The following is a 27950-nucleotide window of genomic DNA, read 5'->3' as shown; positions in this document are numbered from 1 at the left end:
GGCCTGCGCCACCCGAGGAGCGAGCGCAGTGGGCCGGGCGGGCCGCCTCCCGCCCGCTCCCTCTCCCGCCCCCGGCACTCAGCGGCTCAGACCTCGGCGGGGCGCGCGGCGGGCGGACTCGGCTCGGCTCCGCTCGGCAGCGCGCCATGGCCCCGGGCCTGCGCGGCCTCCTGCAGCGCAGCCTCTGGCTGCTCCTGGGTGAGTAGGACCGAGGTCCGGGCCACCGGCCCCCGCACTCCGTGGCCCCTCACCCGTCCGCCCGGCACTCTCCAGAGGAGGCGGGCGCAGCGGGCGCAGCGGGCGCACCCCTCGAGCGTCCCCTTTGCTGGCCGGTCGTCTGGGCGCCGTGGCTCTGGCTCACGGGAAGCCCCGGGGGCGAAGACGGGGGTCCGCGGAGGGCGGTGCCAAGAGCGGCAGCTTAGGGGGGCTCGCGGGGACTGGGGGTGGGGGGCAGGGAGTTCCTAAAAGCATGAGGCACCTTCCCCCGCTTCCTCCCCCGGGAGTCGCGGCTTTTCCGGAGGAAAGCTACGACGTGCGGGGCCCCCCCGCCCGCACGCCTGTGCCCCCGCTGGAGCTGCGGCGACCGCCTGCGCACGAACTGTGGGAGCAGGCACGGGGGCGGGGGGGGGGGAGGACCGCGTGTTTGGGAATCAGAACCACGACCCTTTACCCCGAGATCAGCGAAAAGCGAAACCCTCACTCAAACACGGGCCGTTGCCGAGTCGCAAACAAAGCCCCCAGGGCTGTCCACAGAAGGGGGCGGGCGGGCTTGGGGGCATTTCCCAGCTCCTGCTGCTCGCTGGGCAGCGGCTGCGCTCCCGGCTGGGGGCCGCGCTAAGGGGGGCTGGGGGCGAGCCGGCGGAGCGCGCCGGCTTCCTGTCTGGGACAGAGTCCTCGCTGAAACCCAGGGTGGACAAGACCTGTCGCCGGGCTCAGAAAATTTTTAAAAGATCATTGTCCCCTTTACTTCCCTGTCCCCAGTTTTCCTACAACGCTAGGGAGTCTTTTTTAAGTGGCTTTAGCTTTCGGGTTCACTTGGTGTATTTAGATGCCTCTTCATCTAAACTGAATGGGTCGTTGACTTTCCAGCGGCCCTGGAAGGACCTTTCCCCGGAAACGGTGGTGCGGTTAGAAGCACCTGCTGGTGCTGGTGAAGGGGTGACCCCCGCGCTGTTCTGGCCGCCGAGGGAGCACCTGGGGGCAGGGCGGCTTGTCCTGGAGGTGGCCGGGCCCCGGGCGGCAGGGGGCCGAGGAGGTCCCGGGCGTCTCGCCATCCCAGGGCTCCCGCTGTGCCGAAGCCTCGCCAAGGAACGTGGGATACGCAGGGAGCCCTCGGCACCCCTGTCACACCGCCTGAAAACCGATCTCGCCGCTTCAGTGTTCGGGCCGAGGTTTATGCGCGAAGCCAGATCTTAAAATAATATTATTCTCTTCTTTCGTGTTAGGATCCTGTTGGCTGGACGGGGAACGTACCGTGTTGGTTTCCAAAGACATGAACGTTTCTCTCTAGCAAGGCAGAGAGCGGGCTGTGTCCTTTTTGTTGTTGTTGTTGGTTCTTGTGTTTCACATAAACAGACGCTCCCCGTGGCGTGCGGAAGCCGCGCCCCGACAAAGCGCCGCGGCGTGAGCGACAGAAAGAAAGGCCTGCCTTGTTTACCGAGAGAGCGCCATGCACGTCCTGGTGGGAGGCCAAGGTTCTGTAATCTTAAATTATTCTGAGAGGCCTGGCTAATGTCGCGTCTTGGAAAAAAAAATAAACACGGCTTTATGAGGTTATTAGTAAATTCTTGTCATGGGAGCCCAGCGGTAATTAGGAGAATGAGGGGACATGCCACGTGTCCTTCCCCTGCTGGGGCCTCAGCCGGGCCTCGCTGGTGAGGGAGACCTCGCCACCCAGAGGCGCCAGGGGGGACGTTTTGTGTTTTTGTTTAAGTGCTCTGGTCTGTAGGTTCAGGGGCTCGCCCGGAGCGGTGTTTGCGACCGAGCGACTTTTCTCACTCAGTCTGCTGCTCCCTGTGCGTGGTCGGGAGGGTGTCTGGGCCTGCGCACCCCTCCCCTTCACGGGAGGCTCTCGGCCCGCACGCCTTTCGGGAGCTGCGGGTGACGCCGCCGAACCGCCGTTTCTCGTCGGTCAGAAGACAGGACGCTGCCACAGGGCGCAGGGTCATTCCGTGGGACGGCGTGGCGGGCCCCTGCTCTCGTGAGCCCCCCCACCACCACCACCCCCGCCACTCAGGAGGGCTGGCCCAGGCCGGCGCTCCCGCAGCCTGTCCCCGGAAGCGCACCCCTTCCCCGGGGCCGAGCTGCGGGGGCGGGGCTCCCCTTCGAGGCTGCTGCCATCTCTCTGACTCTCCCCCCACACAAGGGTCGCTGTGACCCCCGGACGTCCCAGGAAGCGCGGTGCGTGGGCCGCTCCGGGCTGCCGTGCCGCGTCCGGCCCAAGAGGCACGTCTGGTCCTGGAGCCCGAACCCAGAGGAGTCCCATCTGCTAATCAGCTCAGTGTGTCTGCGGACTCTCCCTGCAGGGAGAAGTTTCTGGATTCTTGTCTCCCTTCCACGGGCGCATGCCAGCCGGTGTGCGTGTGGTCGGTCCCAGGCCAGGGCTGTTGAGAAACGTCCGTGTCTGCGAGGAGGTGGCGGTCAGCAGCGCGTCAGGGAAGTGTTGACTTAGAAGCCTTTTGTCGGGCGAACAGCTCCCTGGGAAGGTCTCCTCCTCCAGGTTTCCCCCCCAGACTGAACCACGTCCAGCGGGGGTGATGCGAGGGCGGTGCCGGAGCCCCGAGCGGTGTCGATTCCGGCCCCGAGAGGGGAGCCTGGCCCGCTGGCTTCCAGCATCCCCTTCTTTGGGGCCAGAGCCTCTCTGTCCCTGGGTCCACTCGGCCTGGAGGGCTCTCCCCTCAGTGGGCCCGGGCCTGCCCCCAGGGCCGTCTCAGGGAGAGCCTGGGACTCGGGCTGCACCCCCTGTTTGTTTTCTGCTGCGTCTGCCGGGCCGGGCCTGTGAGGGAGGGACGCGGCCCCTGCCTGTGACCAGACGGAGCTCTCCCGACTCCGTTCAAGCCCCTAGGCGGAGCCCCTGGGGTGGGCTTCTCAGCCCTGTGACCTCGTCGTGTCGGAGCCAGGTGGGTCCCTCGCAGGGCAGTGTCTGGTGGTGGCAGGCGCTCCGTGGGCTCTGAGAAGGGCCGCTGGTCGCCCTGGGGACTTGGAGAAGACCCCCTGGAGGGGGAGATGCTGTGGCTGAGGAGGGCGAGCAGGACCTCAGAGAGTGGGGGAGGGGAGGTGGCCATGGCGGCCACGATGGCTCCAGTGTGCACGCCGGGCCCGTGCTGCCAGCCCGCCCTGCCCCTTTCCTGGCCGGCGAAGAGACTGGCACCATAGCAACAGGACTCTGCCCCGTCCCCAGCCGCCACACCAGGGGTGCCCTTGGGCCCCCAACTCCCCGCTTGAGCCCCCAGAGGGGTGTCCTCACCACCGACACCCCCCCAGGGCAGGGCGACCCCGGGCTGCACAAGGTTTCTGGAGACCCCGGGTGTTCTCGGCCGGGAGGGCTGCGTCACCGCGGTGGGGCGGGGCTCCCGGCCCGAACAAGCCTGCCTTCTCCGGAGCACAATGGGGGGATTGTTGTCCCTGGAACCGCTTCTCTTCCCCCGAGACTGTTCCCTTTCGGTATTTTCTTTGACACGGAGAGACGGCGCTCCCATCCCTGTTTAAAGCACAGATCCCAAGCGGCTCTGCGGGAGCAGGGGCAGCCGGACGTGCTGGCCAGGACCCTGCGGACACCCAGGCCCTGGCCGGCGTCACAGCCGCCCTTTGTCTTCACCCTCATTGGGGGGCCACACGGCGTCCCCCTCACTCTTCTTCCTGCCGCCCCGCACCCCCCGCCCCCCGCCCCCGCACGGGTCCCCTGCGATGGATTCTCTGTGACCAGAGACCGGACCCCAGCTGTCCTCGTCTGCCGCCTGGCTTGCGTCCACTCTGCCCTCTGCTCATAGTCCTCCGGTCCCCCGGGCCCGCCCCAGTGACCACCCGCCACCTCCCAGGCCACCTCAGCCAGCCCCGTGCGCCACCCTGGGGCCCGCCCTGCTCCCCAGGGCTCTGCACCCCACGCCCGCCAGGCCCGCCAGGCAGGATCCTGAGCCCATCGTCACCTGGGAAAGCAAACAGCCATGAGCCACCAGCGGACACCTGGAGGCCGCCACCCCCTGCACCCCCCGCAGGGTCGCGTGTCCACGGGGAGGGAAGCAGCTCTCGGGCCCCACAGCAGGGCCCCAAGACACGCGGGGAAGGTCTCCAGAGCGGTCACTGAGACAGAAGCTCGGTGCCTGGGACGTCCGGTCGGCTCACTCTGCCCGTGCGTTCGCTGCCTCTGGAAGGCTCCGTGGGTCCATGTGTAGCAAGAGCTAGGGGCGCCTGCTGGCTGGGCAGAGGGTGGACCGGCAGCCGCTGGAGAAAGCACTGGACCTCCTGGAAGCTTGCCTCCGTCTCGTGCACACGTGGGCCACTCGGTGCAATGATGGGAGAGGGTTCGGGAAGGAGGGTGCCCCGGGAGCCCCCCACAGGAGAGCAGCCCAGCGGGGGGGTGGGGGGGTCGGCTGAGAGGCCCTGCTCCGGGCCAACGAGGAGCACGAACAAACGAAGAACAGTGCTGCTTTCGGGGAGAGAGAGCACCGAGGGCGTGGAGCTGGGGGTGGGGCCCAAACCCAAGAGCTAGGGAAGAGCTTCCAGCCCCCGGGGCTGCGACACCCAGGCCCTGATTCCAGGACTTTCTGGGCCGTGACTGAGTGCCGGAGGGCCAGGGAGCGCTTGACCGGAGCCTGGGCCTCGGGCCCGCAGGCAGCTCCGGTCCCCTCCCAGGGCCCAGGGGAGCCCGCGGGATGGTAAACGGAGGAGACCGGAGTTTCTCAGAAAGGCCCGGCTCCTTGGGCTCTGTGGCAGTGTGGGCCGGGGCGGGGCGGGGGTGGAGGCAGGGGCCAGGCCCGGGGTGCGGGGGGTGCAGGGTGAGGTTTCAGAGGGGAGGAGTGGAGACTCCAGAGAGCTCCAGGGGTGAACCCGAAGGACGGCTGTGGGGCTGGGTCTGGGCCGGGCCGAGAGGCAGAGGCCGACAAGGTCAGCCAGGCCCGGGCCCGGGCGGGGCTGAGGCTTCTGGCTGAGCCCCAGGGCCCTGGTCAGATTCAAATGTCAGATCAATGACAAATTATTTAAGTATGTCTGGTGAAACATGGAGGACACGCTTATACTAAAAAAGCTGTGTTTTTCCGACATTCAAATGTCTTCTGTTTCCACTCGCTGTAGAGCCGGCAGCCCCGTCCACAGCAGCCACGGTGGGCTGGCCGTCCCCTCAGACACTCGGGGACCGTGGTGGGCGGGCAGGTGTCCGCACGAGCCCGGGGCAGGGAAGGGAGAGGTGGAGTCAGGAGTGTTTGGGGCGAGAGCCTCGGGCGGGGGTGGCCTGGGAGGGCGAAGTGAAAGCCGCCACCACAACCTTTATCCTCGCCACCAAGGTCACCGCAAAGGTCTTCCTCGGCATCACAGAAACATCCGCTCATCTGGAATGCCTGCTGGCTTTGAGCTGAATGTCTGTGGGGATTTGAAGGGCAGTCGCATGGACTCATGGATGGATGGGGAGGATGCGCATCCAGGAATAGCCGACCGCCCCCCTGCCTCTGTCCGCCGGCAGGCCGGCTTGTCCAGTCCTGGGAACCGGGTGGGGTCTGGGCTGCCACCGAGAGTGGACGCGATCGGGGTGTGTTCCTGCTTTGAGTGGGATCCTTCCCCCGTCTGCTTTCTGGCCGGCGGTTGTGGGCAGAAGGAAGCTCCTTGTTTGTGCATGTGCTCTGCGGTTGGCCGTCTCCCCGCCCCGGTTCCCACAGAGCTGGCTCCTCGCTCTGTTTTCCTTCTGCCCTCCCCTCGGGTGCCCGGCCCGGACGGCCCAGCCCCCAGCTCCTGCGCACCTCCTGCTGCTGGGGTGCGGGCCCGCCCCTTCCTCCTGGCTCAGGGCAGCAAACCTGAGTCCTTCTCTGGGGGGACAAGGTGCTTTTTACTTTATTTTCGAGGGGCAGCGGCAGGAGAGGGACGGAAAATGCGCCTGCGTTCCGTGGGTAACCCTGTGGGCACGATGCTCGGGGAGAGCCATTCAACGTCCCACGCAGCCACCTGCCGGGCTGTGACCCTCCATGGCTGTCAGGCTGCGGGCCCTGGTGCGCTGGTGCCCCGGGCTGGCCGGGCCGGGGGGCACCACTGAGCGGGAGGGGCAGCAGGGGCCCCTCATCGCCCGGGGGTGGGGGGTTGGTCTCCAGACTCTGTCCCACACCCGTCTGTGAAGTCCCTAGGGGGACATGCTGCTCCCGGTGGCTTCTCTGTGCCGGGGACACGGCACTGTGTGGTAGGAAACACATGCAAAAACCTAATTCTTCCACCGGCGAGCTGCAGGAATCTGTTTGTAAAATGGAGAAAACCCTCTTGCCTTTCTCCGAGGGCACCGTGCCCCTCATGGGCACCCGTGGGAGTGACGGGACCGGGCCTGCTAGATGGGACAGGCCAGCCCCGCAGGGACGCAGGGCAGAAGCCACTGGGCCCTTGCTCTGGGGTGACCTCATGTTCCGGGGGCGCCTCTGCAGGGCTCAGCCCTCAGGGGCCGGCCTGCCACCAGACTGCGGGGAGAGCTGGCCAGGCGACCTCCCCCCTCCCCCGAGGGTGCCGAGGTGAGCGTCCCCCCCCTCTACCACTCAGGGCCGTGTGACTTCCAGAAGTGGCCTGGGACCGCCCCGGGAGCCTGATCCACGTGCTAGCAGAAGGAGTGCAGAGGTGGCTCTCGACAGGGACGCAGGCCTCACCAGGAGCCAAGATGCGGCAGGGGGCCGGGTCACAGGCCCAGACCACTCGGAGCTTTCTAGAAGCCACAGCAGGCCCAGAGCGCCGGCCGACCCCGGCCAGGAGTGGGCCGCCCCCCAGCACACGCGCTCCCTCCTGTGTGGTGCCGCCAGGCCCCCCAAATGTACGGGAAGCCTCGGCCTGGGGGAGGCCCCGGGCTCCCAGGCCCGCGGTCTCGGGGCGGCGTGCCGCGCGGGCGCGAGAGGTGACGGTCCGCCGGGCCCTGCCGGTGCAGCAGGAGCTTTCCCTGGGCACGGGGTTCGTGTTTCCAGCTCCTCGTCGTCCTGGCTTCGGTTTTCCTCCTTCGGGACACGCCGAGGAAGACCGGGGGCCACGCGTCCCAACCGAGCGCTGGTGACGTCATGACGTCACGCTCCGGGCGCTGCGTCCTGTCCCCGGCGGGCAGGCGGGTGGGCGGCTCCCTGGGGCGGGACGTGGGCGGCCCAGGGGGCGTGGTTCACGGCTGCAGCCGACCCTGCCGAGCGAGGGCTCCCCCGGGGCTCTCGGGGGAGGGAGTGCGCGGAACACGGAGATGGCGTTTCTGGAACGGCGCGGTCGCCACGGGGACGGCACGGGAGGACGGGAGACGGACGACAGCGACCCTCCACCACGACCGCGTTTCCTCCGCGCCAGGCATGGAAGGACCGCGCACGCTCACGCGTGCGATCCGGGAGGCTCGGACACGCGTGCACGCCCGTGCGGACTCGAGCCGGTGCAGATGGGCTCTCAGCACCTGGGGAGGTGTCCTGTGCCCTCTGTCATGGCCCCCGTCCCTGGGCCCGCTGGACCCCGGGGTCCAGTGAGTTGCTGAGGGCGGCTCACCCTGATAGCTCGCAGGGATCCGCACTCGATTTGAGGTGGGGTCCCGCCCCTAAACGCATCCCCCAGGAAGCAGCCCTGTTAGCCCACCCAGCTGGGGGTGGGGGTCCCATTTCGTAGGTAAAGAAACTGTGGCCAACAAGGGAGCAGGCCTGCGGGAGCTAGGGGACCCCCTCCGTGGCCGCCTGAAAGATCGGAGTGTGGAAGGTCCCTGGAGGCACCTATGCTGCTCCCCAGGGGCCCAGCTCCTAGCCCCAAAGGGGAGGCTGTGCCTTCAGGCCGCAGCCGGGTCACTCTCCGCAGCCGGCCCTTCCCCAGCCCCGCCCCCACCGTCGAGGTCGCGGGGCTCCCGCAGCGGGGGGGGCTGTGGTTCTCTTTCTGCAAACACGCGGTCAGCCTCCTGCCACACGTGGGGACACCACAGGCCACGTGCAGACACGGGCCACGGGTGCCCGGGCCCTCGTCCCTCCTCCGAAGCCCAGGTGCCCTTGGTCTCATGTGTCTGCCCCGCGGCCCAGGCCCCCGGGGGAGCCGCTGCCCCCATCACCGCACCTGGGGTGCAGGGGCCCCACGCCCCCGTTGGCCACGTGTCCCCCTCTCGGGGCCGGTCCTCCGACTCCCGGTGATGCGAGGCCGGGGAGGCTGTGCCGGGACCGCAGGAAGGCGGCCCTGCGGCTGCCCGGCCTCGGAGACGTGGCTGACGGGTGAGCCCACCCGAGATCTCACGGGCACGGAACGCAAACACCGATGATGGTTAAACCTCGGGGCTTCGTTCAGTTTAAAAAGGCGATGTTGCCTCCTCCACACAGAAGCGACCTCCCTGGGCTGGTGGGAGAGCGTGCATTGTTCCCCGGGCCCTGGCTGGTGGCCCGGCTGCCCCTCAGCCCGGGGTGGGGGCTGCGAAGGGAACCGGTGGGCTCCGGCCACCGCAGGGCAGGAAGGGAGGTGCGGGTCTCCGTGCCCACAGAGCAGGGGCCCACCCTTGGGAGGCAGAGCCAGGGCCAGGGTCAAGGCCAGGGGGCAGGCCCCGCAGCCAGCCCAGGGCAGGGGCTGCCCGCAGGGCCAGGGCCATGCTCTGGGCGTGGGGGGGACCCTGAGGCTGCGGGCCAGGACAGGACAGCGGGTGGGGCCGGGGGCTGGTCTCTGTGCTGGAGGGAGTGGGGAGACATGGAGCTGAGTGTGCCAGAGAGGGACATGTGGACCAGAGGAACTGTGGTCCGGGGACAGCTGGAGGGGACCGCGCCCTCCTGGCCGCAGGGGAGTGCGGGTGCTGGGGACAGAGGAGGCACCCTGCCTGCCCTGGGGACCGGCTCTGCCGGATGACCTGACCCTCTGGGGCCGCGGGAACCACCAGCGGAGCCGTCGAAACAGGCCTGTCCAGCATGGTCCCGGCCTGAGTGGCCTCACCATGTGCAGCGGAGAGCCCTGGGCCACCCCAGCCGAGCACACGGCCGTCTCCATTCTCCCTGGAACTGGCCCTCCAGAGCTGGAGGGGACCTGCTGGGCCCGGGCCCCCACCCTGCCCCGGCCAGCCCCTCGCAGAGCGAAGCTGGGGATCGCCGTCCCGCTCGCTTGACAGATGCGAACACGCCCAGCTGCTGGGCGGACACGCGTGTGTCAGAAAGAGTGGGGGGCGCCAGGGCGGCACACACGGCCCCCGGAGGAGAAGGACACGCTCTGCCTGCCCCACGAGGCTGAGGAAGTGAGCCTGGGCAGGGCCTGGCCAGCGGGAGCCCGGGAGGGGCAGGCGGAGGGGCTGGAGGAGGGGCGGGGCACCAGCTGCGTCAGGGTGACGCTCCGAGTTCCTTCCCTTTTCCAGTGTCTGAGCCTCCTGAGCCGCCAGAGCCAGCGCGTTACCTGGCCCACAGGTGCGCCGGCTCAGGGGTGTCTCGGCGGGGCGTTCGGAGCGGCGGGGCAGAGCCCCCAGTGTGGTTGGTGGGGGGGCGGCAGGCGAGCCGGCAGCCTGAGCCCAACGGGGCCCTTAGCCAGGGTCTGGGGAGGACACCACCCCCGCCTGCCGCACAGAGAGGGGGGGACCGGGCTGGGCCTGAGGAGGAGGAGGCGGCCAGGGCGGCCGTGGGCCCCCACCCACCAGAGTGGCCTCAGCTTTGGCTTCGGGGAGGGGGATTTCGATTCCCTAAGCGCGCTGCCTGAGTGACAGCGTCTTACTTTCGGTCTCGCCCTGACCCAGGCGGGAGCGTAGGGCACGTCAGGTCACAGTTGGTCGGCTTTTTGTCACCGGTGACGGCCAGGCACGTGGGATGTGAGCTGGGGGCTCTGGGGCTGGGTGGGGCGGCCCAGTCCCCCCCCCCATGCCCTGGGACAGGACCGAGTTTCGCTGTGTCCACCTTCCCGCCCCGGGGTGGGGAGTCCCCCCCTCCCCCTCCCCCTCCGCCTCCTCACGCTGGGAGTCAGCCTGGGTCCGGCCCCCGTGAGTCGCTCTCGCTGCCTCGGTTTCCACGTCTGTGAAGCCCTGGGACCGGGTCGGGGGCGGGTGAGGGCAAAACAGCGCGTGAGTGTCAGGCCCTGTGCCCGGTGCCACCTCGCACTCTCGGGGCGCGTGACGGTCCCCACCCGCGAGGGGAGTGCGGTCCTTCCTGGGACCCTCAGACCTGTGAGGGCCACCCACCCACCCCCACACCTCTGGGAGGGGCGCCCCGCCTGAGGGGAGGGCGGGCAGGTGGGCCAGAGGCGACCGTCCCCCCCCCGCTGTCGTTGCAGCGCACCAGCTGTTTGCGGCCAGCGCCGGCCAGCCCGCCGACCCCGGCGCCCTCCTGCGGGAGCTCTGCCTCGCCCCGTTCCAGGCGGAGATGGAGGCCGTGGGGGCGACGCGGTGGTGCGACTGGGACAAGACCATCCGGTGAGTCCCCTGGGCCCCCCGGGGGGAGGGACGCGGCTGGGGGACCTCAGGGCCACGGGGCCTGGGGCGAGGACTCCACGAGGGGCCACGGGAGGGCTTCCTCCCCACAGCCCAGGGTGACTGGCCGTGGCCCTGGGGGGTGGGGGCAGACGGAGAGGGAGGGAGGGGCCCGTGACGGGGGAGCGTGGACAGTGAGGGGCAGGAGGCGTCCAGGGCGGCCTGGGGCCCCACACAGGGGTCCTCGAGGGGGCGAGAGAGTCAGGGTCCCGCCTGGTGGTGTCCAGCCCGAGACGCCTGTGGCCCTTCCAAGTGCAGGCATCCGGGGGCCACGGACAGCACGGCCCAGCGGCCGCGGGGCCGAGGCGCTGACAGGCACCCTGGTGTGCGGGGACGTCCATGCCGGCTCGCTCAGTCCCCACGGTCAGGCCGTGGCTGTCCTTCCCGCCCTGTTCTCGGCCGGGAGCTGCCTGGGGTCGCGGGGAGGCTGGCGCAGCAGGCTGGCCTGTGGTGCCCCTCGGCGGGCAGCCGGCCCAGCGCCCTTCCCCTCGTGATTCAGTCCTTCTGCCTGCACGCCCACCCCTCTGCCCACCGTCGGGGCTCATCGCCACCTCCCTGTCCCCTCAGGGGGTCTGGCTCCGCGGCCCCCCCTCTGGAGCCTGAGCAGAACTTGGGGTGAAGAGACCAGGGGAGCCCTGGGGACAGCGGGTCCCCCACTCCTCTCCTTCAAGGTGTCATTTTCTAAACTGAGAATCTGTCTGTGGCCCACACCGCTCCGAACACTCGCGGTCTCGCCTGCACTGAAAAATCAGCCACGGGTAGGAAAGTGGGGGCAGGGGGCAGGTTGTTAAAAATCAGACAATCCGAACAGCCTGCTCCTCAGGCACCCTGGCCTCGCGCCTCGGCCAGGCGGCCTGTGTTTGAGCGAAACACTGTCCCTCTCGCCCGCGGACACGCCCCGGGTCCCGGGAGGCGTGAGCTCTGCCCGCCCCTCCTCGTGAGCGACCGTGGGCTCCAGTAGCCGCATTGCAAATGCAGCTACAGCCCAGCCACAGACAGGGTGGTGACGCCAGCGAGGCTCCCAAAGAAGCGGCGGTGACTGGTGATGTCACTAGAAACCACCGCCACCTCCCCCAGGTTCCCATGGGGCCTGACGTGCCAGCGGGAGCGACCGTCCCCGGGCCCAGGATAGCCCGCCGCAGTCACGGTCACCGCCGAGTGGTGACACAGCTGGGCCCGGGAGCCTGGGGCCGGTGAGGGCGCCAGGGGATTCCTTTTATTTGAGAAAGAACATCGGGCCCTGGCCCGCGTGGCTCAGGGGCCGGGGCGGCACCCTGGAAACGAAGGGTCACCGGTTTTGTGGGTTGTGCCCCGTCAGGGCCTGTGCAAGAGAGGCAACGGACCCCAATGTCTCTCCCTCTCTCCTCCCTCCCCCTGTCTCTGAAATGAACAAAAGAGAACAACGTTGAAAAGAAAATGAAGATAATTACGAACCAAAGCGTCGCAGGTTCGATTCCCAGTCAGGGCACATGCCTGGGTTGCAGGCCACAGCCCCCAGCAACCGCACATGGATGTTTCTCTCTCTCTCTCTCTCCCTCTCTTCCCTCTCTAGGAATAAATGCATAAAATCTAAAAAAAAAAAAAATCTCAAATCCTAGCATTAAAAAAAATAATAATAAAAGAAAATGAGGGTAACTGAGGGGGCAAAGTCCCCACTCACCCGCCAGCATCACGTCACATCCCATGGCGTGTGCTGTGTCGCACATGTCACACCGCGTGACACCTGCTGCACGGCGTGTCGCGTCAGTGGCATGTGCTGCGTGACACGTCACATCACACAGCACATGTCACGTTGCTACAGCATCTGCGGCCTGGCTTCCGTGGCCTTGCCCTGCCCTGTCCTTCCGGGGGCGCCTGCTCCCTTTCTGGCGTCACAGATCAGGGGGTTCCCGGGCTCATCTGGAGCCGCTCCGGCCCCAGCCCCTTCTCCGGGAGGCCCCGGTTCCTCTCCTGGAGGACTGGCCTGTGGGAGGCAGTCACACAGACGGACAGACAGATACAGACAACAGACACAGAGACGCAGACACAGGTGTACATACAGACACACACACACACATATTCACAGCAGGGACTCGGACGTAACCACGCTCCCAGGCGAGGGCAGGGTGTGCGGGAACTCCCCTGAACCCTGGGGTAGGGAACGCCGCGACCTCCGAGGTTCATTCCAAGGGCTCGTCCCTGGGGATGGTGGGGTCGGGCGAGTCCCGTGCGGCCGGACTCCTCACTCGGCCTCTGCATGTCTGAATGGCCCGGGTGGGGCGCTGCCCCCTCCAGTGAACACCGCCCTCTCGCCGGACAGCCAGCTCCCAAGAGTCAGCCGAACGCACCTCCAGAGCACCCGGCCGTGCTCGGCTCCGTGACTGGGGACCGCGGCCTGGGCGGTGGACGCAGACAACCGACCGGCGCCCTGGGGCTCCGGGCACCAGGCCCGCACTCAAGGGAGGGGCTGCTCCCCCTCATCCCCACCCCCAGCCCCGAGTCACCGGTGCCCTTCACCCCATCCCCACCCTCCCCTCGGGTGACCCCTCCTCCGTTCCTGCCCTGTCCTTCCTCCAATTCTTGTGCACGAGTGAGCAGGGGCGTCCCTCCTTCTCCCGTCCCCTCTCTCTGACGGGACGTGTGTGACCCACGGGCACCCCCGGCGCGCCCTGCACACCGGGCCTCGCCGGGGCCCCGGGGAGCTCCCCACTCGCTTCTTCGCTGCTGAGCCCCCGTCCTGACCGGGCGGCCGGGCTTCCCGGCCTAACGGTGTCGGGTGTGGGCGTGTGTCCTCTGGTTGTTGGCGCCGTGTCCTCGGGCGGGACCTCCACATGGACGTGGCCCGGGAGCGTGGCCTTATCCCCAGAGTGCACTCAGCAGGGCCACTCGTGGTCACTCAGAGATAGAAACGCCCCGAGTGGGCGCTCCCGAGGGACCTGCCATGGGGCCGTGGGCTGGCTCTGCCTCCACAGGTCTCGGGTGGGCACGGTGACCGTTCGCCCTGCGGCTGCAGCCCAGCGTGGCTCTGGGTTTAAATCAGGGGGTTGGGGGGGCTCTCCGGCAGCCCCAGGACCCAGACGCCGGGCCTGGGCGTGGCTGCAGGTCTACTCCTGAGCCCCTTCCTGCCGGACCATGTGTGGGGCACCGGCCCTGCCCCCGCACCAGGTCGCGGCGGGTCAGGCGTGCCCTCTGCACCCGGCGGGGTCCACTGGGTCCCAGGGCTGGCTCGCTCAGCTGCAGCCCGGGTTTGCTGATGGAGATGGAATGTGATTGCGCGTATTAGCCGGGAACACAATCTAATTTGGGGAGCTGTCGAGAACGAGGGAAAACGCGGCCTCAGGAAGTCCCGTTTCCAGAGCGCTTCCTGTGGGTGCCAGGCGGGGAGGGCGAGCAGAGCCGGGGAGGAGGAGAGCCCCAGAAACGGGAACTCAGCGGGACGCGGCGGCCCTAAGGGTACCGCACCCAGGCTTTCTCCCGGGGGCCAGAAGCGCGGGGGGGGGGGGGGGGGGGGGGGGGGGGCGGGGGGCGGGGGCCTGGGCCGCAGCAGGCCTGCGAGCCCTAGGCGGCGGCAGTGTGCCCCGCCTCCAGCGGGTCGCTGTGTGCCTGGGAGTCACGTCTGCCTCCCGGACACAGCGGGGCGCCCCATGGAGACGTGAATTAGAATTTGTTCCCTCCCTGCCTCCATCGGCCGGACGTCCTAGAATAACGTGTCCGCCCTCCGTGGTCTCGCCGCGTTTGGCGCGTGAACAGGCGGGAGCTGACACAGCATCGGGGCCTAAAGCTCAGAGTGCGTGTCCGCATGTCTGCAATGTCAGTTCCTTTTTATCCGTGTGGCGGAGCGCGTGCCCCAGCGTTAAGTCACCAGCACCAGGCTTTGTAACGCTGTCTGCATGTCAGAAGGCCTCCTCCCGCCTCCGTGGGCGGTTTTCACTCTGTTTCCCGCGCGTGATGCTTGCTTTCTTGGAGGCAGTGTCTGCCCGCTGTTCTGCAAGCACCGAAGGACCGTTGTTGCCAAACGCCGAGGAAAGTCGAACTGAGGTTCTAATCGATGTGGCTGTAATCACAGATCAGTCCGCGGGGGAGAGCGCGTCCTCCCGGAGGGAGGGGCCTCGCCCCTGCGTCCCGAGGAGCGGCCGCCGGCCTGCCGGGGCTGCCCGGGTGTTGCCTGCGGGCGCTGCGGGTTAGCAGTGAGTGGAAAAGGACCCCAGAGACCCAGCCTGGGCCCCGGGTGGGCCGCGCGGGGGGGGGGGGGGATGGGGGGCGGGGCCTGTGGCGTCATCACCGCTCAGCCTCACGGGGCCTCCGCTTCCTCCGCCGATAAATGACTTTAATCACATTTGCTTGCTGAGCGATATCTGGCTTCCCTTGCATGACTGTCCTTAATCTGGTTTCAGGGTTGGCGTCACTGTCGCTCGACCGCCTGCGTGAGCAAATGACCCCCCAGCCAAGGGTGGGAATAGTTTATGCGCGTGAGGATTACTCGTTCCCTGGGAGTTTCTATAAATTGGCTCCGAAGGCCGTCAGATCTGGGTGGCTCGGGGGTGATTTCTCTCCAGCCTCTCCCTCCACGACTGATTAGTTCTGACATTTAGTGGTGTGGCCGCCGGGCCGCCCCCCTGCTCCAGGGGAGGAGCCGCAGCCGTGGGCAGGGTCACTCTCAGCCCAGCCCCCGCCAGATGCCGGGGCTGCCCCTCAGGAACCGGCAGGAGAACCCCCCGCGTGGCCTTCCGCTCAGGGCGAGGACAGGAGGGGAGCCGTCGGGTGCTGCAAAGCCACGGCCACCGTCCCCTCTCCTGGTGGCACAGTGAGACGCCCCCGGACAGTGTCACCCTGCCCAGAGGTCACCTTCACAGGCTTTAGGGCGCCCACCAGGCCAGTGTGGCCCGAGATCTCACCACCCCCGCCACCCAGGGAAGGTCTTCTCCGGCCCGGCACGGGGTGGGTGGGCGCTGAGAGAGGGTGCTGTCCTCCCTGGGCTGCCAGGCCAGGGGCGGGGCCCACGCCCAGCGGTGTGACCAGCGCCGGTGAGGTGTCCTGAGGGGTGAGCGGGTGCCCGGGAGGGGCTTCTTAGCCTTACTGTGTCTGCCCCACGGAGCAGGGGGACTCACACCCCATTGCTGTGAGCCAGGGACCCCTGCACCCATTGCACAGGCGAAAGCACCGCCACCCAGAGCTCAAAGCCGCACCTCCAGCCCCTGCTTCTGGGTGCAGAATGTTCCTGGCCAAGCCCTTCCCTCACCCTCAGGGTGTCCCCGAGCTCCAAATGAGTGGTACCAGCAGCGGAGGCCCCAGGGGTGGGGGGAGGGTCTCAGGGGCCCCTGTGGAATCCAGGGGCATGAGAGTGACAGCGTTTCCAGGCCCTAGTGGCGGTGCTCCAGGCGGACCTGAGGGTGGGGCCCAGGGCGCAGCGCAGGGAAGAACCCCCCTTCCAGCCACCGGCAAGGCTTTGCGAGGATAGTGTCCCCAAGGTGCCCAAATATAGCACCCCGGCTGTCATGCCTAATCCTGGAACTCAGACACGTGGACACACCCCTGTTCCGGAGAGGGTGGGGGCCTGGGGCCCAGGAGGGGCCCTGGCCCTGGGTGTCCACACCAGGGGTCCCAGGAGACCCTCCAGGACCCCACCACGAGGCCGGCCCAGAGTGGGCACCGTTGGGTGGCCAGCCCCGGTTCTCCGCCTTCTCAGACCCCAGGGCTGAGGGCGCCTGGGGGCCCTCGGGGGACACGCCCCAAATTTACAGACCGTGGCTCCATCTCCGTGAGCACAGACCCCAGCAGGCTGGTTCTCAGGGGACGCGTGATGCCCTGCCCCCTGCCCCCTGCCCCCTCTCGTCTGCCAGGTGGGCCCTGTCCTTGGCAGCTCCCGCACTGTGTCTGGTGCCAGAGCTCAGCGCCCTGCAGCCAGGGGTGGATTTAGGAGCCTTCCGCTCCCTCCCAGCGGGCAGAGGCGCCCGGATGCCTTCCGCCCTGGAGCGGAGCCGTCTGAGCAGGAACGGCAGCCGGAAGCGGCAGAGGCCAGGCCGGAGGGACCAGGGGCCCCTTGGCGGGCAGAGGGAGCCTGGCGGGCCCCGAGTCAGCCCCCGGGCAGCCCACCACACGCCGCCTCGGCTCTCGGGGCCCCCTGCGAGCCCCTGTCTGTGAGGGGGGCAGAACACCTGCCACTGTGGGGAGCCACCAGGTCCTGTGAACCAGTGCCTGTGCGTCCCGTCCTTGGAACGTCAGGGCTGGCGGCCATCGTGGGGATGTGGTGTGTGTGTGGCCTCAGGAGACGGCAGCTGGGGAGGCCTGTGGGCCCCCGTGTCCCCACACCCCACACCTGCAGCTCCCTGGGCGGCTCCCGTGTGGCCTTTAGTCATGGACGTCCATCACCCAGTGGGGCCGAGACTGGGCCTGCCCTGTCTCCAGGGCCCAGCATCGCAGACTCCCAGCAGGGGCCTGGAACCCCCAGTTCTCGGACTGACCGGCCCTGGCGCATGAGCTGAGCCTGCCCGTCTGTCTGGGTGGGACCTGGGTTTGCGCCTCTGCAGCAAGGCGTCCCTGGAGCCCCCTCCTCCTCCTCGCAGCCCCTCCATGGCTTCTCGGCCTGTGGGAGCTTCTCCACAGGCTGGGCCGGTGGAGGACTGGGGGGGCTGGGGAGGGGCTGGTGCTCTGTCTGCAGACCCCCCAGGGGGAGCCACGCTGCGGCCCGACCAGTGACCAGCTCGGGAAGCTCAGGGCTGCGTACAGAGCTGCCCATGGGTGGCAAAGTTCTGTGCCGTCCACCGCGCTCTGCTGGAGTCTCCAGGAGACACGGGAAGAGGCGGGCCCTGGGCTGGTAACAGTTGCCTTGGTCGGCCGGTCCCCCCGTGGGGCGGGTGCTACCCAGGCACTGGCCCCTTCGCTTGGACCTCAGCCCCAGTGGGCTTCCTGGGGCAGACCCTGAGGCTCAGAGACTCCCAGTCTCTCGCCCAAGGACACACAGCAGCCTGGCAGGCCGTGAGCTTCCCAGGACAGCCGGCCTAGTGGAGGCTGGGATCTGGCTTGTGCTCTGTGGCCAATCCAGTCACCCTGCCTGGAGGAAGGGGCACCTTTCTGAATTCTACCCAGGGCCCCATGCAGCCTGCACGTGGAGTGTCCGGTGGCCACGGGCACCGGGACGGAGCTGAAGAGTCTGCTCGGGGCGTCCCCTTCCTCCCCCAAACTGTGCCTCCTGGTCACCGGTCTGCGGGGTAGGCCATGGGGGCGGGCCAGGCACGCTTGCAGCTCTGAATGAGTGAACGTTGGACCTGTGCTTCTGGGTGGCATTAGGGGGCTCAGGACTTCCCACTGCAGCCCCGTGTCCAGGCAGGAGCCCCAGATGTCCCCAGGGCCCTTCTGTCCACACTGGGGCCACCAGGCAGCCAAGGCTGGATGGGGCAGTGACCCCAACATCTCTCCCTTCCGACCCCAGGCTTGGGGAGCGGGGGCTCAGTGGAGCCCTCTGGTGGGCCCTGGAGTCGCAGGCTCCGCAGGCTCCTTGTTCACTCACCATCCTGCACGGAGCCCTACTGTGCGCCTCGCCCGGGGTCCAGCAGGGAAAAAGTGGGTGTGTCTGCCCTCCGCAAGGTAGGTCACAGTCCAGGGAGACAGGGAGACAGCCAGCGGCAGCTGCGATAGGGAGCAGAGGGCGGGGGCGGGGCAGGCACAGGCGGAGGTGCCGGCCCAGGGGATGCACCCGGAGCGCCAGGCCAGAGTCAGCCGGTGCCAAGTCGGGGGCAGCAGGTGTCTGCAGGTGGCGGGCACAGGGCCAGCAGCCTGGGGGGGGGCGCTTCACGAGGAGCCTGGGGACCCCCGCCCCCGCTGGAGAGGGGCAGAAGGCCCAGGTGGGCCACAGGAAGCTGCTCAGGTAGAGGAAACGGAGCCGCCCTGGGCCGAGGGGTCTGGGTGCAGGCCTGTCCCCAGCGGGCCTGGAGAGGCAGGCAGAAATGAGGACATGTGACAGGAGTGGGGACGTGGGGACTCTGGGAGGTGCTTGGGGAGCCCGTCCTCCCGAGATCACTCCGGGCCTTGTCTGGGCCGTGTGCGTGGGGGCTGGCCCTCCATGCAGCGCCCCCAAGCTCCTGGCCCCCAGCAGGCAGGCTGTGGTGTCCCCTCTAGCGTGTCTGGGGCTGCGGCGGGCTGGCTTTGGTCCAGGGCGGGTGGAGAGAGCTCGGGACCCCGGGCAAAGCCAGAGGCCTGTGGGGGTGGGTGGGTGGGGAGCCGGCCCCACACCCATTTCCCGTCGTCCAGGAGTGCCGGGTCCCCGGTCCCCCGGCCAAGTGCCCCGTGAGAAACCGCCGCCTCCCAAACACCGGCCTTGCCCCTGGAAGCCCACCTGGCCTTGAACCCCGGCTTCAGCACCCTCCTGGAGGTCGGGAGGCACAGCAGGGGCGGGAGCCAGTGACCAAGACCTGGGGGCGGATCACCGGCACCGTCCGGCCGGGACCTGGGAGCCGGCGCGTCGCTGGGTGTTCCCTGGGACGCGGGAACGCCGGGATTCCTCGGACCCACGGGTGGGGCAGGGGGACATCCCCTTGTGCTTTTTATTTTCTACTTTATTGCCAAGACATCGAAAGTTCCCGCTCTCTAGTGGGAGGAGATGACCCGTAGCAGGAGCCCTGGAGCTACTCCCCTTAAGGCGAGTGTTTGTGGCGGCCCCAGTTCCTGCCCCCTGCGCTCCGGGGGTCCGCGCTGTCCGGGGGTCCACGCCCGGCCGGGGAGACGTGAACCGGCTTCTCCCCCGTCCCATCAGGCTTCCCCGGCCTGACGGGGTGGCTCTGAGCGGTGGGTTTCAGGGGGGCTCGACTGCACAGAGTCCTGTGTGGGGGCGCACAGCTGGCCGGCACCTGGCCCAGGCCCAGGGCAGCGGCCTGGACTGACGTGCTTCTAACCAAACAGCTAACACGACTTCCTCTTGCGTCCCCTGAGGCGTCGGACACAAAAGACGCCCCGTCCCGTGCAGCCCGCGGCCCCACTCAGGCGTGGGAAATACAGCCCTGCGGGCCCATCGTCCGTCCCAAGGGCCACCGGACCGGCTGCATGCCCAAGGTCTCGGTGGCAGTGAGACGGCCTGGCGGGCTCCCACGGAGCCTGACGAGGCCGGGCCACCGCGCGGCTCTCTGTCACCCATGGGAGGGGCCCGGTGGGCAGCCAGCCCCAGGCTGCCGGGAAAGGTTCCACTGTGACTGTTTTGGGGACATCCCGGCCAGGAGCCCTGTCACCAAAGCTGGACACCAGGAGGCAGAAGACAGTCCTGACCCCCCGACACGGATGGGCGGGCCCCTGACCGGGACGACAAGGCCCCCGGGGTTCCAGTGACACAGGCGCCGTCTGCGGCGGGCTCTCGAGAGGGTTCTGTCACATTAAGAGCTTCTTGGTGGTGCTCAAGGTTGTTTCTCTGTCGTCAGGAATGTTGAATTTTGCCCAGTGCCTGCCCACAGCGTGGAAACAAGCCCGTGTCCTTGCTTTGACAGGACGCGGTGCGGTCTGATTTGACGGGCGCAGGCCTCGGGCGCCCCCGGAACCAGCCCGCTCCCGGCGTTCTGCGCACGGGCTGGGGTCTGCCTGCGGCTCCCACAGGACACCGGTGTCTGTCGGGGAGGGGCAGCGGGGCCCCCCGTCGCTCCGGGGCCCGTGGGCGGGCTGTCTCCAGGGCTTCGGAGGCTGGGGTCGGCGAACTTCTTAGACAACCGGGACGCTCCGCATCTTTTCCTGCGTTCCTGCAGGTTCGGAAGGGCCGCTGGGTCTGGCGCCGTGTGTGTGAACGTCGTTTTTTAGTGACATTTCCCACTTTTTTTCAGGTGTTTTGCTTGTGAAGTCAACATTTGATAGTTTATAATTTCCCCAAAAAGGCCATTTTTGAACATACAGTTTTTGCGGGTTATCTCTCATTCCTTTCCTCCCCTTCTCTCCCTGCAGTTCCGTCTAGCGAGGTTTTCTCTGCTTTCTGTAGGTTGGACACTCTCTAAAGTGTGCCTATTTCATTACACCCGTTTTTGTCAAGGGTCCGCTATTGAATTTACTTATTCATTTTCCTATTTTTCCAAATATCAATAAATGTTAGTTTTTAATAATTATTTTTTAGAGTAAGATCATTATTTATTTTTTTAAGATTTTATTTATTTATTTTTAGAGCGGGAAGGGAGGGAGAAAGAGAGAGAGAGAGAAACATCAATGTGCGGTTGCTGGGGGCCGTGGCCTGCAACCCAGGCATGTGCCCTGACTGGGAATGGAACCTGCGACACTTTGGTTCACAGCCCGCGCTCAATCCACTGAGCTACGCCAGCCAGGAGTTTTTAATAATTATTAATGCATTTAAATCAGTCAACCTTTGGAGAGTTTTGTTGTTCTCTTTAAAAATGTGTTGATTTGGAGAGCTATTTGTTTTCTCTCTTTTTTTGTTTGTTTAGTAATAACTATTTTTTTGCTGTCTGACTTGATCCCATTAATTCTGAAATATGTGGCATTGCCATTATTGTTGTCTTAATAGCCTGTAAGGGAATTTTTAAATTCTTGTATGACCTCAACATCATGAGTGGTCTTTACTTTCTGTACATTCAGTTTTTTAAAAATATATCGTTTTCTTACTAATTCTAGTTTTTAACACAGCAGCCACAGGACACTGACCTACAGTCTCCCGGTCAGGAGCTCACTGCGTCTCTTTCGCTGAAAAGATGGTTGGTTCCCTGCAGACTAGAAGCGCCGCATGTAGCCGCTGAGTCAGTCTAATAACTTTATTCTCCACGTCCCTCTCACACCGGTTTTTAAACACCTAACCGGGAGAGCCATGTCAGCCCCCCGAGAGGGGTCGTGCCCGTCAGACGTGGCAGCTGTGGGCCGCCTGGGTCCCGGGGGCTGGGTGACCCGCCGTCCCTCCGTCCCATGGGTGGCGCTCCGCCGGGCGGGGTGCTGGGCCTGCCGCCGCCCCTCCCGCCCTCACGTGGCTTCTGCCGCACCCACCTCTCCTTCAGTGTCCGTCCGTTCCCTGCGCCCCTGAGGTGCCTGCCGGGAGCCGGGGCGGTGGGACTCCGTCCGTGTCCTCAACGGCCCCTGCCCTCGGGGGCGGGGGGGGGGGGTGCCATCTTGTCGCCGGGACTGGCAGTGAGTGAGGGCCCCACGGACGGAAGGGCAGGCCCTCGGGAAGCCCCGTCCCCCCAGGAAAGCCCACTTTCCCGGGAGCCCAGGGAGGTGGCGGCACCCAGGCCGGCCTTGCCCGGGACGGGCCTGATGAAGGGAGAGCGGGGGCTGGCCTTGGGAGACCAGGGTCAAGAGCCTTCCTCGCGGCAAGTGCAGCGTGTGCAAAGGCCCTGAGGCAGAAACGTGGGCCCGTGTGGCTGCAATGTAGCCAGAGGGACGGCAGGGACCTGGCTGAGGGTGGGGACAGCAGGAGGGCTTTTGCATCCAGCACGGGGGAGCTGTAGGGGGCGCCGGTGACAAGATGTGGACAGCGGGCTGGGGGTGGGGGAGGGCAGGGCCAGGGCTGTGGCAGGAAGAGCTGTGGGTGGCAGATGTAGGGGGGGTTGGTGGCTGCCCCCCCACCCCCGCCTCAGCTGGGTGGGGAAGGAGAAGTGGCACAGGTCGGCCAAGGCCCCGCCCACCCACACTCGGGCAGAAGTGGGAACTGGGGCTAGAAATGTGGGTGCAGCGCGTCAGTGCGATGAGTCACTTCTGCCGCAGGGCCTGGAGACAGCGTGGGGGGCAGGGGAGGGGGGCTCCGTGGGGGGAGGTCCTGGGAGACCCAGATGGGTGGGGGCTCCCCGAGTGGGGGGGCTGCCTGCTGTGACAGCACCAGACTTCAGGTGGGGCCGGGGCTGTCTCGGTGTCAGATGTCGCAGCCGCTGGCCCAGGAGGGGTGGGTGCCAGTCCCCAGGCAGGAAGGTGGAGAGGGAGACTCCACGCCCCAGGAGGTCTGGGGTGGGGGTGGCCAAGGAGGGGAAAGTGGGGGGGGTCCCTGTGGACAGAGGAACCTCGAAGAGGAGGTCCCTGGGGAGGGGTGCCACCTGGTGGCCAAGACCTTTCTGCACGGAGGCCACGGGGACCTCTGTGGGGTGGCCCAGTTGGTGCTGGCGGCGGGGTAAGGAGGGGCAGGGACTGCGGGGTGGGGGAGAACCTGGGGCGCCTGGGAGTCTGCCCCACAGGATCCCGGAGGGACCCCGACAGGCCCACTCCACCCAGACCGGGTGACCTGAGAGGCTGGGTCCCTGTCCCTGGCTGGGGGTGGGGGGCCGAGAGCGCTGGAGGGGAGCCGCCGGCCCACCCAGACCCTGAGGACGTCTGCGGAGCAGGAGTGGCCCTGCTCGCCTTCCGAGTGTGGGCGCAGGGCCCCACACTCTCGCCCTTGGAGGGCCCCGCCCCGGGCCTTGCAGCCCTGAGCACCGCGGCCAGCTGACCGCCCCGGGCCCGGGAGAGTCTGCAGTGCTTGGGAGCTGAGGGCCCGCACGGGGCATCCCCGCCGTGGGAGATGCTGCCCTGCCCCTGAGACAGGGTTGACCTCGCCGGGCCAGCAAGGGGGGCAGAGACGGTGGGGTCAAGGAAGGCAAGCCGTGTGCTGGCTGCTCCCTCTGAGGCCCCGGGTCTGCAAGCTCCCGGGAAGCCGGGGCAGGACCGCCCTCGGGACTCGGAGCCCCAGGCTGGCGGGCGAGGCGGGGCCTGGAGGGCAGCGGGGGCCTGGGCCCCTCGGCCCCACGAGCCCCGGCATTCGGTGCAGAACAGCCAGCTGGGGGCCCGGGGGGGGGGGCCCGGTGGGGGGGGGGAGGTCTGGAAGGGAGGGGCCCTCCACCGCGGCAGCAAACAAATGCGGCGACGTCAACCTCCAGCCTGCCGCAGGCCTCTTTCCAAACACGCTCTCCGTGGGTGCGTCGTTATAAAAACAACAGACGCTCACTGTGGAAATCTCCCCCGAAGGGCGGAGAGAGCTAAAGCCCCTCACAGCGCGCCCCTGGGGTGGGGGTGACCCCGCTAACACTCCCGGGTGTCCCCTCCCCGCCTGGAGCTCTGCACGCTGAAGCCGGGACGTCCACACAGTCGGGTCTCAGCAGCTCTGCTCTCGTCCGACGTGAGAACGTCAGTATTTCCCGCATCGTCATAACAACGTCCCCCTACGTATCCTTGTAGCAGGTGCACAGAGGTTCGTGTAAACAATTTCCTCCATCGCTGTCCTGCAGTTCACTGGTTTTCATAATTGCGGATTTTCGAGGAACCCCTCCTTACGTTACTTCCGTCCGCATTTCATGCCGTTAACTTACGGTAATTCCCAGTGACCTAGAATCCCTGGGTCAAAGGGTATGCACGGTCTTCAGGGTATTGATACCTATTGCCGAATTGCTTTTCAGAAAAATTTTACCAAATTATCTTCCATGTTTTTTCATTGGTTTTCAAGAAAGAGAGAGAAACATCAGTTCGTTGTTCCACTTACTTACACATGGATTGATTCTTGCATGTTGAGCCCTGACCGGGAATCGAACCTGCAGCCTTGGAGTATCAGGACGATGCTCCAACCAAGTGAGCCCCCGGGCCAGCACCTCGTTTATAGTCTGCTAGTGATGGCGGGACTGCCTGCCTCGTTTCACTGCGCTTCCCCCGGGCTGAGCGTTCTGACGTTAAAATGGATTCTATTAGGGCGTTTGCTTCTTTTATTTCTAAAAGCGAGGTTGAACTTTTTTCTCAGATGCTTATTAGCCATTTGTATTTCCAGAAGAACCATTCACCCAAAGGCATCATGGGCATTTATTTCTCTGTGACGTGCACCCACCCTCGCGCTACCCTATCTGTCTGACGACCCCCCACCCCCGCCCGTCACAGGCCAGCCTCGGTGGGCCGCGCTCACCCCGCCCCCCTGCCCCGCTGCCAGGGCGCCAGGTGTGCCGCCGGCCCCACCCCCAGCAGGTATTTAGAGCTGCTGGAGGCCACCGGGTTGTGGGGTGTCCCAGGGAGACGGAGGCCAGTGGTGGTCGGACACAGGGAACCAGAACCCCAGGGGGCTTGCCCTCGGGCTCCCGGGGGCCTAGACACACTCTCCCTGGTGACGCTGGCCAGTCCACAGGACGAGAAGTGTGTCCTTCCCGAGCCGCACACCGGCCGTCGGGGGGACACGGCGAGGAAACGCCCAGCTGGTGGGCACTGCTGCGTGTCGGGCCCTCGATGTGCCAGCAGCCCCGTCAGCTGGGTGCCCGTGTGCCCCTGCGGACGTGGGAGACCGGGGCTCCGACAGGTGAGAGGAGGCGGGCCTGGGACATGAACCCCGGTCCCTGGGGCGGCAGGGCCCAGGCCCAGGCTCTCCACATCGGGGGCAGTCAGAGCTCGCTGGGGGACGACAGCAACCACGCGGGTCCCCAGAGCCCGTGGGCGGCCGTGGACACCTCCCGGTCAAGAGGGAGCCACGGCCGGGAAACGCCCGCCGCCGAGGTCAGGAGCATTCCCAGCAGAGCCTGCTCGGGGGCCCAGAATAGAAAGTCCCCACCCAAGAGAGGGGGGGACGGCTCGGTCCCCTGAGAACACGGGGACTGGGGCCCTGGGGCAGTCGGGGTCCCTTTGCGCAGAGGACTCCGTGCCCTGCCGGGATTCCTTCACCGCCCTCTTGCTGGCAGAGCCCGCGGCGTTTGCCCCGGGTCTCGGCTGTCACGTATGTATAAATAAACAGATGAAGAGGCCCGACTGTGCACTGCAGCTATTTTTGGACGGGGTGGCTCTGCACGCTGGAAGGATAGCATTTCAGGGACAGCGCCTGCTCCCAGAATAGCCCCCGCGGAGCCGGCTGGGTCTCAGCGGGGCCTCCGCCTGGGGGGTCTGCAGGGTCGCAGCTTCCGGGCTGGGGGCTGCTCGCGTCCGGAGGCGGCAACGGCTCCTTCCAGGGGCGTCCCAGCTCCGCGCCTCCTGTGCAGAGGACGGGGTCAACGTGTAAGGCCGACTGTCCCTGGGTCCGCAGAGCACCCCATGCTGCCCACGGGGCTGGTGGGTCTGAGGCCCAGGGAAGACAGTCACGCAAACCAGCGTGTGGGAGGCGTAGCCGTGGGGTTGGCCGACCGCCGCGCAGAGGGCTGGACTTTTCACAGCGCCCGACACACTCCTCCCTCACCGGGTGCCGGGCACTGGACGTGAACTTGCTCCCTGCTTCTGACGGGGAGACCCGGCCGGTCAGGGCCTCTGCGGCTTCTCCACTTTCCACCTGAAACATGAGACCCTGTGCCCTTGGGAAAACCACGCACCCAGGGGTGCGGGTCCTGCACCCCTTCCCCCACCACGCTTGTTCTCTTCGCCATGCAGGGAGATGACCCAGAGGGCAGCCAGGCAGACAAAACAGGACCCAGCGACTCAGAGACCATCGGGCAGCGGGTGGGGGATGACAGAGGCCTTCGAAGGCCTCTCTGGGTCTCTCCCATATTGACCTATGGCTTCTGCTCCATTTAGTCACTTTCTAGATTAAAAATAAGGAAAGTGTTTTTTAAATATCTTCATTTTTACCATTTGCTGAGCTCTTTGTTTCTTTGTATGGGTCCCAATTTTTTTCTGTTCTGTTCTTAAAACTATATATTTTTTATTTCTTTTTACAGAGGGGAAGGGAGGGAGAGAAACATCAATGTGTGGTTGCCTCTCACACGCCCCCTAGTGGGGACCTGGCCTACAACCCAGGCTTGTGCCCTGACTGGGAATCGAACCGGCAACCCTTTGGTTCTCAGGCTGACACTCAAGCCACGGAGCCACACCAGCCAAGGCTACCAGCCAGTTCTATTCTTTTCACTGAAGAACTTTAACATTTCTTATAGCACAATGAATTCTCCCAGCTCTTTTTTCTCTGGAAAGGTCTTTATTTCACCCTCATATGTGAAGACATGTTTTGCCAGGTACAGGATTCAGGACAGACAGTGTGTTCCCCCCTCGCTCCCACCAATGCTTTAAAGATGCCCCATCGTCTCTGAGCTTGCGTAGTCTCAGGAGGGAAGTCAGCTGTAACTCCTGCCGTTGTTCCCAGGAAGTGTCTTCTCTGACTCCAAGATTTTTTTTTATCTTGGGTTTCCAGAGTTCGGCTCTGGCATGCCTATGTGGATGTTCGTTGTTACTGTTGCTTTGGTTTTTTTGATCCTGCTTGGGCTACTCTGACCTTCTTGGGTTTGTGAATTGATGTCTCATTATTTGGGGAAAACTCTCAGTCATTATCTCTTCAAGTGTTTCCCGCCCCCTCCATTCCCTCTTCTCCTTCTGGGACTCAGGTTATGAGCTGGAGGTGGCGTTGTGGAGAGTGTCGTTAATTTGTCACAGCTCTTTCCTCCTAGTGTTCCCATTGGGGTCATTTCTACCAACCCGTCTTCAAGATCACAAGTTTATTCCTGAGAAAGGGCTGAGGACCTGCCCATCCGGGGGCTCGTTGCCCCCCGGGCTGGTGTCTGAAGATGCTGGGCTGCTCCACTGCTAGTCCGCCTCCAGGGTGGGGTCCCAGCTGCGGGGTCTCAGGAGCAGAGAGGGCTGACTCTCAGCCCCAGCTCACCTTCTAGGGTCTGGAAAGTGCGGGACATCTGGGGAGCCCCGCAGGAGCCACCCAGGGCCTTCCTCTCCTAGACTCGGGGTCCCTGCCTGGGCGGGGCCTGGGCTTCGGGGGATGCTCGAGGCAGGGGGACGGGGGGAGGGCCCCCCCTGCTCAGGTCCCGCCTCATCCCCGCCTGCCCAGGGGCTGACGGCCTGCCTTCCCACCGGCAGGAGCTACGGCAAGCTCACGGACTGCACCAGGCACGTGATGGAGACGCTGGGCTGCTTCTGGCCGAACGCAGCGGTGGACTCGTTCTTCGTTGCCGTGCACCGGCGCTACTTCAGGGGCTGCCCCGTCTCCGGCCGGGCCGTGCGGGACCCGCCTGGCAGCGTCCTCTGCCCCCTGATCGCGGTGCCTATCCTGGTGACCCTGCTGGTGACCGGGCTGGTGGTCTGGAGAAGCAAGCACACGGAGGGCGTCGTGTAGGCCTCGGCCTGGGAGCTGCCCCGCACACGGAGGCCGCGGGCAGGCAGGGAGGCCGGCAGCTCGGGGCCTGGATGGGGACGGCGTCCCGGGGCCCGAGGGCAGCGGGGCCCCGAGCCCCCTCCTTCTACCCGAGGCCAGCTGACGGGATCTCGGCGTCGGGGTGGTGCAGGTGTGGATCGGCAGGAGGTGCGGGCCGCCCTAGCACAGGGGGCCTGGTGCTGTTTCTGGGAGGGTTCTGCCGTGCTTGCAGGCCTCCCTGGGCTCCGCTCCCACCTCTGGCCAGACTGCAGACAAGCAGTTTGTGATTAAAAGGGTGTCCTTGGATTTGGGAAGCGTCCTCATTTCTGGGTGCGGCTCACAGGCAGTAGAAGTGGGGGAGAAACACCGGAGCCTCCAGACGCCATCTTTCTCTGACAGGCGTCGTGG

General features: G+C 66.2%; 1 protein-coding gene across 1 annotated transcript; it reads left to right on the top strand.

Annotated features, from left to right (window-relative positions):
• The first annotated feature begins 51 nt into the window (after positions 1–51).
• RAMP1 (receptor activity modifying protein 1) lies at positions 52–27848 on the top strand. Its single transcript, XM_045845729.1, has 3 exons — positions 52–198; positions 10408–10546; positions 27269–27848. Exons 1-3 carry the CDS (start codon positions 147–149, stop codon positions 27522–27524), a joined length of 447 nt encoding a protein of 148 aa, XP_045701685.1. The 5' UTR covers positions 52–146; the 3' UTR covers positions 27525–27848.
• Positions 27849–27950: the final 102 nt, after the last annotated feature.

This window comes from Phyllostomus hastatus, unplaced genomic scaffold (assembly GCF_019186645.2).
Source record: "Phyllostomus hastatus isolate PE091 unplaced genomic scaffold, TTU_PhHast_1.1 phas_contig_477, whole genome shotgun sequence".
Lineage (NCBI taxonomy): Eukaryota > Metazoa > Chordata > Mammalia > Chiroptera > Phyllostomidae > Phyllostomus > Phyllostomus hastatus.
This window is presented reverse-complemented; position numbering and strand designations above follow the sequence as displayed.

What these genes read in the sequence shown, in the direction of transcription:
- RAMP1 (XM_045845729.1), top strand. Translation starts at nt 147, where the DNA reads ATGGCCCCGGGCCTGCGCGGCCTCCTGCAGCGCAGCCTCTGGCTGCTC. An exon ending in CAGCCTCTGGCTGCTCCTGG is followed by an intron (nt 199 to 10,407) that starts GTGAGTAGGACC and finishes CTGTCGTTGCAG; the next exon opens with CGCACCAGCTGTTTGCGGCC. An exon ending in GACTGGGACAAGACCATCCG is followed by an intron (nt 10,547 to 27,268) that starts GTGAGTCCCCTG and finishes TCCCACCGGCAG; the next exon opens with GAGCTACGGCAAGCTCACGG.